Raw genomic sequence first — 9,968 nt, forward strand, 5'->3', positions numbered from 1 at the left:
ACTGTCGTTCACTCCATGGGAGTCAAGGAACACAGCCCTTATGCCAACTGCTGGTCCCTGGAGGAGTGATTTCTTGCTGCCTGTCTCTCCAATGAGTGCATGCATCCTATAGCAAAAATCTCTCTCAAAAATATAAAATCAGAAGAATGAATATAATACAGCTTCCTAGTCCAAGCAGAAATAGCATTGTTGCTTTGATAATTTGATTTTTTTTTCCTTTTCTCTGCGTTTAACAAAACTGCCTCACCGACTTAGTTGCTGTGGTACTCTGTGGTTCTACCCTAATGGAGAAACTTTATCCTGGACAGTTTATCAGCACTGGCATTCTCAAAATGTAGATACATCCATTTGATACCACCTCAGTTTTGGGGTGGTGTGATGTAATTTGAAAACACTTCCATCACCACCCCTGTAACAATCAACTTTATGAGATTTGTCCAATGAGGCAACAGGTTGAAAAGTATGGGGCTTGATTTGTTAAACATCTCAGAGCCAGCCAGGGTCAAGGCAGGTTGGCAGGAGCCTCTGACTTGGCAGTTTCGAGCTTGGTATGACCTTCAGCTAGAGATTAAGTATCATGAATGGCTGACAACCTTAGGGGAGAAGTTTGCTCTTCTCATCGAAAGCAGTATGAGCTATCATGATTACTTTTTAAAATACTTTTTTCCAGTTTCTTTTATTAAAGGTTTTTGCCATAGGATGTGTGTACTCACTGGAGAGAGAGAGAGAGAGACAGTGAGAGGGAAAGTGAGAAATCACCCTTCAGGGGGATGGCCCCACTGCAGTCCCTTCTCCTCCATTCTCCTGAGATTTTGGGCACACATGCACATGCACCTGGTGTGATTTTCAAGCCGACAGGTCTGGGATTCGAATTGTAGTCGACCATGTGGGAGTCCAGTGCCTTAAAACCATTATACCACCTGTTGACCTCCAAATATGTTCTCCACTTAAGAGAAAAACTAGATTTGACAGTTCAGAAATTGGTAATGCCTGAATTCACATTTTGTGTAAAATGTTTTTTTTCTTTTTTTTTTGGGGGGGGGGGAAGTTTTTTTTTTTCGCTATAGGGCGCGTGCGCTCACCAGACAGAGAGAGACAGAGAGACAGAAAGCGAGAAATCACCCCCCAGGGGGGATGGCCATGCCGCAATCCCTTCTCCTCCATTCTCTTCTCAGGATCTTGGGCATGCACACACATGTGCCCAGCGTGAGTTTTAAGCCACTGGGTCCGGGACGCGAACCGAGGTCGACTACGTGGGAGTCCAGCGACACAGCCATTACGCTAACTGCTGGTTCCCTGTGTAAAATGTTTTGAGTTCAAAGTAGTGCCCGTTCACTGATTTCTTCCATAGTTTAGAGGAACCACTTCCTACACTGCAATATACTCCATTGTCCTTTTGCCTGCAAAAGCCTGTATTCCTATACACAGAATCACTTTTCATTCTCACAGGTTTTTGAAAGAGTTTGACCATCTTTACACACATTCATATCAGTGGATGCATTTAGAACCTTGTTATTCTGAGAGAGAGCATGTACCAAAACTGAGAATCAGCTGAAGCAGCCGATAAGAGTGGTGGTTAAGGGGGCTGAATCCCATATGGCTGACTGCGTGGTTCAAGTTCTGGACCTGGCAGGTTGAAAACCATTCAGGGCATGTGTGTTCTTTTTTGAAAAGAATTATTTATTTAATTCCATTTGTTATTATTTCTTTAATTTGACCAGAGAGAGGGAAAAGGAAAAGGAGAAAGCAAGTCATCAGGTCCAAGACTTGAACCACATTCGGCCCTGTGGGAATCCAGCGCCTTTAATGCCTGCCAGCCTCGGCATATGTGTTCTTAATGGTTCTACTCATTCATTTATTTGGGGATATTAGACACTTACTCCAACCTTAACTTGCTTCACTGACTAGTTACAGATTTCTAAACAGTGCAGTCTCTAATAGAGTTAACAGTGTATTAGCAGTAAGCTGGCAAGAGCAGAGACTGGGACTGTAAAGCACGTTTCCTGTCAATTTCCTACTAATCCTATTCATCTTTTTAAATGTTAGGAGCTTCCCGGCCTGGGTCTCACAGGACCAAGGCATTTAAAAGGTTATTACCAAACAGCTTAGTTGATAATTAAGTTTATGGTTTAAATTTATAAATAAAGGTTTTCATAACCTTAGAATATAAAATATAAGACATCTTTGCTTTCAGTCACCTGTAGTTTTTATTTCCCCAAAGAATTGTTTTGTTTATTATTATTATTAATTTGACCAGCGCAAGAGGGAAAGTGAGAAAGCAAACTGCCAGGTCTGGGACTCACGACTGCGGTCGGCCATGTGGGAGTCCACATGTGGGAGTCTAGCGCCTTAACCACCATACTACCTGCCGGCCTCACCTGCCGTTTTTATCAGTTCACATTTCTCCCAAAATATTTAACTTGCTCAACTGTCTCGACTGTATTTTAATAATTAGAAGTAATTTCTCTTACAAACATGTTTGTTATTATTTAAGTATTATTACCAGTATGTTCTAGTTATTTCGGTTATTTTTTCAGCTCCAGTAGTTTTGGATGAGAATGTGCTATTAGATAAGTTCATCTCAATGCCTTTGTAAAGTATTAAAAAAAAAAAAAAAAAAACTCAGAGACCAGCAGATGCGTAATGGTTACATTATTGGACTCTCACGTAGTTGACTGCGGTTCAAGTCCTGGACCCAGTTGCTTAAAACTTAGGCCGGGTGCATGTGCCTATGTGCCCGAAATCCCGAAAGGAGAATGGATAAGGGACTGTGGTGTGGCCATGATTTATTGTTTTCTATCTCCAGTGAGCATACGCACCCTATAGCCAAAATCTCTCTTAAAAAAAAAAAAAAAATCAAAGCTAGGGATTTTCTTACATTAGATGGAAACAGTATCTGCAGGGAGAGAAACAGCTTACTTGCTTTCGGAACCTAGGTCTTAGAAATACTGGGCTGTCGGAAAAGGCAGGATGTATTTTTCTGTGCAAATATGCATCATGACTTTTCTGATGACTTTTCAGATGTTAAAGCTGGCTCCATTTAATCCGTGGCTTTAATTTGCACAATGTCACTTGCTGCTCTTTTCTTCTTACAGAAGGCTAGAGCAGCCTCTCTCCCCTTCCTAACACTAATATCACAACTGCAAAGGACATATTCATGATGTTGTATGTTCAAAAGCTTGTGGAGGTGGGGCCAGCAGGTGCTATAGTGGTTAGGGTGGACTTCCATGTAGTTAGTCAGCTGCGGTTCGAGTCCTGGAACTGGCAGCTTGAAAGTCATGCTGGGCGTTTATGTGTGAATGTGCAAAATCTTGAAGGAGAATGGAGGAGAAGAGACAGTAACAGGGCCACCCCCCCCCACCCCGGGGGTCTGAAGGAGAATGGGGGTGTGATTTTTCACTGTCTGTGTCTCTCTGGTGAGTGCACAAGCCCTTTAGCAAAAATCTCTCAAAAAAAGAAAAAAAAAAACAAAACTTCTTGGTCCCTTGGCTATGGCACTAAAACAATTTGTCCACAGTCTTATTTTGCATAACAAGTTTATTTTTTTCCAAAAGGCATATAGACAATAAACAAAGTAAACATGTAATGAAATCTTAACTTCTGCCCTAGAAGTTCCATTAAGTTCCAGTCTCTAAACATTTTTAGTTCAATAGTCATCATCTTCATCAGAGTCCATTACTTTTCTTCTGTTGAACTGGGGGTGGAAATTAAATGAGTGTCATAACATATTTAATATAGCATAACTCTGGTTTTCTGAGAAGCAAAACTTCTACCTACTTTAAACAAGACATTTTTGTGTCTTTTAAGCAACTCAGTGAACTAGGAAGTTGGGATGGGGGATGGGGAGGCAATGGCCTTAAAAACTAGACCCCCTAAATATATTCAGCCTTTGTCCCCAAACTTCTGTATGTTACAGAAGTGTCCACAGGCTGAAAGGTGTTCTGATATGGAAGATGCAGATTTCACATTTAACATGGAAAACATCGGTCTTTTCTTTGCCACATGCATTTGGGGAAACTTACTTTAACTGTTGTTTTCTTCTCTGTCTGTTGGCTTACTTTTTCAAGGATTTCTATTAAACCTTGTTCTGATACCTAGGATAACCAGAAGGTAAATCAGTACTTTTTTAAACAAAGAGTTTATTTCAGCAGAGTGAACAATTTTACAACCTTTCTGGGGTGTTGAGGAAGAACTAAAGCTGGTTTAACTATCGGTGTAAGTTCCGAGTAAAACCTGCCGGGCTGTTCCTCACTGAGAAGTGGGAGGGAGGTAGTGCCCATCGAACAGCTTCCTCAGGACCATCCAAAGTTAACAGAGATTTCAGAACTGTATCACCACTAGCAGACAGCAGCCGTGCACACCACTGTGTTACGTGCAAGGGAAAAAGACAGTCTCTATCCTTAAGACACCACCCTGAAGGACAGAAGTCACACTCAAAAGAGATCAACTGTATGTCTTTTGACATGCGAGTGGCTCCCAGTGGGAGAGGGGTTCAGAGGCAGCAGTGGGCATCCCAGTACAGCCTGGGAACAATTTTTTTCTTCAAAAGGCATATAGACAATAAACAAACTAAATATTTAATGAAATTTTCACTTCTGCCCTAGAAGTTCCATTAAGTTCCAGACCCAGGCTGTTGGGTCTTGAGGAAGGTGGGGCTCGTCAGGAGATAGGAGATGCCACTTGTGGCATTAGAGCAACACATAATAGCAAGGGATTTCAGCGCCTCGTCATTAAATAAGCCTAACTGCTACCAACACTGGTGGTATTTTCCTTGGAACCCCTGGCAAACCCTGTTTCTAGTGCTGGAGCAATGTAAGCTAACAGTTGTTGGGTCGCACGTGCCCCACAAGGTTCCACAGCCATGTCAAGAAAGAGCAGAGGACTTTAGGCAAGGCAGGTAGTTAGCTCTTAGAATCTGTGATAGGTACGACTAGTTTCTCCTTTAAAAATTCTTCCAAGAGTCAACAAGAATTCTATAATCAAATGGAGATAAAATTGACCTTCTGAAGCGATAGTGAGTGACAGGAGGCAGATGCCCTCAAGGTAGTCCAGACTTACCTTCCCACTTAGCTGTCCGTACCTCGCCATCTGTATAAGGTAATTCTCTACTGCTTTCGTTTTTTCAGGCTTTACAAGTGCTAAGTTACTTACTTAAAAGAAAAAAATATATATATTCAAAAAGGCATCAGGACGAAATGTATGTATATCTATTTTATACCTTAAAACTATGCACTGATATTCCCAAAGCACTTTCTAAGCTTGTTTATGTCTTTTAACGAGCAAAGTAATACATATACAGGGCATATGGTATCATTATTCCTTTTTTTTAAAAAAAAAAGTTATTTTATTTAACTTTATAATTAGACCAGAGAGGGACAGAGAAAGAGAGAGAGGGAAAGTGAGAAAGCAAGCCATCAGGTCCAGGACTTGAACCATGGTCGGCCATGTGTGAGTCCAGTGCCCTTAACCACCAACCCACCTGATGGCCCCTCACTGTTCCTCTTAGACAAGGGCAAACAAAGGTCTAGCCATGGCAGCGTGCCCTGGGTGCTGACGTAAGGCTGAGGCCACCTGGGAGGACTGTGACATGGCAAGGCCCTATTCTAATCTCCCACCTCCGAAGTAAAAACTATAGCTCAGCCATGTCAATCTCAGTCAAGCTGCACATAGTGGTGCAGGCAAGATTCAATTTGGGTTCTCAGATTCTAAGCCCCATGCGTTCGTTTTTCTTAAAATAGCTGGTTGCCCTCTGAAAACTCATTTGCTTATTACCACACACATGTAATGGTAGCGATCCATCTACGGCTGGGCTTTAGGTTATCATAAAGAGAGCAGTTTATTCTAACTGGCTCATTTTATTTTCTTTCTGCATGGTTTCTTTGATTTTTATTATGAAACTCTGTACATATAGCAAAACCGAGACTACAATAACCAATCCTTAAGTTCCCAAAGCCCATGTCAACTACCAGTAACATTTTGTGACTGACTCGACTACTTTACCTATGGGGTTGTCGGAAAAAAAGTATTTTCTATGAAAAATACGTTATGACTTTTTACCAAAGAGCCAACAGTAGGTGGTTAGAGAACATCTCCTTGGTAAGAAAGAACTGAGCTGGCACTTTTTTTTTTTTTGAGAGGTTTTTTTGCTATAGGGCGCGTGCGCTCACCAGACAGACAGAGAGAGACAGAGAGACAGGAAGCGAGAAATCATCCCCCAGGGAGGATGGTCACGCCGCAATCCCTTCTCCTCCATTCTCCTCTCGGGATCTTGGGCACGCACGCACACGCGCCCCGCATGAGCTTTAAGCCATCAGGTCCGGGACTCGAACCATGGTCAACTACGTGGGAGTCCAGCGACATAGCCATTATGCTAATTGCTGGTTCCCTGAACTGGCATTTTTATTATTAAGTACAATAAACTTTCTAGATTTATAAATATTGTTTGTTTTTTTGCCATAGGGTGTGTGTGCTCATTAGAGAGAGAGAGAGAGAAAAGAGAAATCACCCACACACACAGGAGACGGCCATGCCTCAATACCTTCTCCATTCTGCTCTTAGGAATTTGTGCACGTACATGTATGATTTTCAAGCTGCCAGGTCCGAGACTTGAACCACTGTCAGCCACCATGCTGCCTGCTGGTCCCTAAACTGTACTTTTTACAAGTAATTTATATCTCAAGTGTTTCTAGGTTAAACAAATTTTAATCTAAAGATAAGAATAACTGGGGCCAGCCAGGGATGTGGTGGTTAAGGCAGCTGGCTGGCTATGTGGTTTGAGTCCTGGACAAGGTGGCCTGGAAACACTCCAGGCACATGTTTGTGCATGCCCAAAATTCCCAAAGGACAATTGGAGAAGAGACTGACCATCCCCTATGGGGAGGTGCTTTCTCACTCCGTTCCCCTCTCTGGTAGGCACACTTGCCCGCAAGCAAACTAAAAAAGAAAAAAAAAAGAGGTAACAATAACTGCATATATAGCTCTCTACTCAACTAACTCAGGTCAATGTTATGAAAGTAAAGGAAATGGAAGATGCTTACACCTGGCCCGGGCTGACTGGTCCAGAACTTGGGCTAAGATACTGTTTCGCATTTCTGCTTCCCTACAACAAAAACACAGGTCAAGCAAAATTAGGACTAAGCTGTCATTGTTCTATTGAACATATGAAAAAAGAACTCATTCTAAATGTCTCTCAGGACAGAAGCCTGCACTGCAGAGTGTCCCAGGGGAAGCGCTGTGAGAAGGCGGCAGCTGCATTAAGTACAAGGACCCACTAGGCCCTCGGAGAGCTAGCGTGGTATTACCTGGCTATAAACCCACCTCTCAAATAGAAGCCTTACATTTTCATACATCAGGGTGGAGTGCCAGTTCAACCATTATTATGAACATTCGTTAACTACCTAGTGTGTGACAGGTGTGGAAATCTGTAGTGTGATTTCAAGCAATTCCAAGGACCAAGGGAGAAATCTGTACATTTCCTTAAGAGATGAAGCTATGGTAGAGAGACATAGGGAACCATGGCCAAACTGGAACCAGAACCCATGTGTAAAGACTCTCAGTGCTATTTTGGGGATGGGGAGGGGAGCAAAATGACAACTTTGCAAACATCCTACCTACTCAAGTGAGAATGAGTTCGTGTTGATGCACAGTGGCTTCAAACTGCCTTAAAGTATCTTTTTTTTTTTTTTCCCCTTTTCTTCAAATGGAAGTCCTTCAAGGAACCTAATACACAAACCACAGGTGCAGAGGTGCTTTGGCTTAATTAGGGAGGGAGTTAAGGCTGGCTGTACTCCAGCTCGGATGCCCTAGGGTTGGATCAGAGAACATGGCTTCAATTTCACTTCCACAAGACATCTGATAGCTCCTCAATGCTACCACCCTGTCATGAACTATTATTGCTCTATTTCACCAAACCTAAGATGCCCTCACATGTATGATGTACCGTAGTTTTATGTATCTAAGAATAAAAAAAAAGTAATAATAATGCAGATGAGGTCTAATAAGAGACCCCCACTCAAAGCTGGGGTATCAGAGAATGGCGTCAGCACAGGTAAATGAGAAATGAACATGCCATGCAGAAAGGGACAGCAAGGAAACTGGCACGCGTCCTGCTCTGAGGAAGAAAAAGTTCTGAGTGGGCCAAGAGGTGGCATGGAGGTTAAGGCGCTGGATCCCACATGGCTGACTACGGTCTGAGCCTGGGACCTAGGGCTAGAAGATCACACCTGGTGCATGTGTGCCCAAGATCCTGAGAGGAGACTGGAAGAGAAGAGACAGCCGGTTGGCCACCGCCTAGGGAGTGATTTCTCACTTTCTCTGGCAAGCACACATGTCCTATAGCAAACACCTAAAAACAATAACAATTTCTGAGAATTTAAACTTGAGAGTTGTTCTCACAGGGCTGCAGTCTGAATTCACAGTTCCAGCAAAGAGGGGAGGCGTGTATCTCGAGTAGAGAATTGAAGAGATCCTGGATTAGAAATGTTCTCAAATGATGGCAGAAACAGAAGTAAATCCTCGCTGAAAGAATCTGGGACGAGAGTGACTAATTATAAAATCCATCTCAATTTCAGATGTTAAGATGTGAAAAAAATGTCCATCTCGGAAGCAATGAAATCCATACGGTTTTACTTTGTTCGTATCACTATCCCAAGCGCCTACCATCTGTGCTTTCCCGATCCTTCCCTGACTTGCCTAGCAAGTGCTCACTAAGTATTTGCTGAAGGAATGAAGGAGCTAAAAGGCAGCAGGAGGGCAGAAGGGAAAATGGGGAGTTGTTAACAGGTACGTTTTGCAAGATAAAAAGTTCTAGAGAGCTGTTGTTCAATGATGTGGATATAATGAATATTAATGAACAGTACACTTAAAGTCATTGAGATGGGCTTTACCATGGTTAAGTGCAGAGTACTACAAGCTGGATCTCACATGGTCAACTGTGGTTTGAATCCTGACCCCAGCAGCTTAAAAACATGGTGGGGGCGCATGTGCAGGGTTGTCCCAAATCCTGACAGAATAGACAAATGGAGGAAGTGGATTGTGGCATGACCATGCACCCCTGGAAAGTGATCTCTCTCTCTCTTGTGTGGGCATGTACCCTTTGGTAAACAAAAGAAAAAGAGACTGAGATGGTAAATTCTCTGTATATTTTACTACTTTTTTATTTTTTTAAAGAGAGATTTTTTTGCTATAGGGTGCATGCGCTTGCTAGAGAGACAGAAAACAAGAAGTCACCTGCCGGAGGGATGGCCATGCGTATCACTATCCCAAGCGCCTACCATCTGTGCTTTCCCGATCCTTCCCTGACTTGCCTAGCAAGTGCTCACTAAGTATTTGCTGAAGGAATGAAGGAGCTAAAAGGCAGCAGGAGGGCAGAAGGGAAAATGGGGAGTTGTTAACAGGTACGTTTTGCAAGATAAAAAGTTCTAGAGAGCTGTTGTTCAATGATGTGGATATAATGAATATTAATGAACAGTACACTTAAAGTCATTGAGATGGGCTTTACCATGGTTAAGTGCAGAGTACTACAAGCTGGATCTCACATGGTCAACTGTGGTTTGAATCCTGACCCCAGCAGCTTAAAAACATGTGGGGGCGCATGTGCAGGGTTGTCCCAAATCCTGACAGAATAGACAAATGGAGGAAGTGGATTGTGGCATGACCATGCACCCCTGGAAAGTGATCTCTCTCTCTCTTGTGTGGGCATGTACCCTTTGGTAAACAAAAGAAAAAGAGACTGAGATGGTAAATTCTCTGTATATTTTACTACTTTTTTATTTTTTTAAAGAGAGATTTTTTTGCTATAGGGTGCATGCGCTTGCTAGAGAGACAGAAAACAAGAAGTCACCTGCCGGAGGGATGGCCATGGCAATCTCTTCACCTCCATTCTCCTCTGGGGATCTTGGGCTTACAAGCACATGCGCCCGACATGAGTTTCCCCCCCCCCTTTTTTTTTTTGAAGTTTTTGGCTGAAA

The 9,968-nt window shown here is 42.7% G+C and overlaps 1 protein-coding gene across 2 annotated transcripts in view; it reads right to left on the bottom strand.

The window, feature by feature from the left end:
• Positions 1-3,517: 3,517 nt before the first annotated feature.
• The window catches only part of PDCD5 (programmed cell death 5), an 8,873-nt gene continuing 2,422 nt past the window's right edge, over positions 3,518-9,968 (bottom strand). For both annotated transcript variants that reach the window (XM_014583999.2, XM_006167991.3), the window contains 4 exons: positions 7,038-7,099; positions 5,059-5,150; positions 4,023-4,094; positions 3,518-3,694 (listed from right to left, as the gene is read on the bottom strand). In XM_014583999.2, the coding sequence (XP_014439485.1) occupies positions 3,647-3,694; positions 4,023-4,094; positions 5,059-5,150; positions 7,038-7,099 (274 nt within the window). In that variant the 3' untranslated portion in view covers positions 3,518-3,646. The remainder of the gene's footprint in view (positions 3,695-4,022; positions 4,095-5,058; positions 5,151-7,037; positions 7,100-9,968) is intronic.

The sequence above is a fragment of the Tupaia chinensis genome, unplaced genomic scaffold (genome assembly GCF_000334495.1).
Source record: "Tupaia chinensis unplaced genomic scaffold, TupChi_1.0 Scaffold145396_1, whole genome shotgun sequence".
Classification (NCBI taxonomy): Eukaryota; Metazoa; Chordata; class Mammalia; order Scandentia; family Tupaiidae; genus Tupaia; species Tupaia belangeri.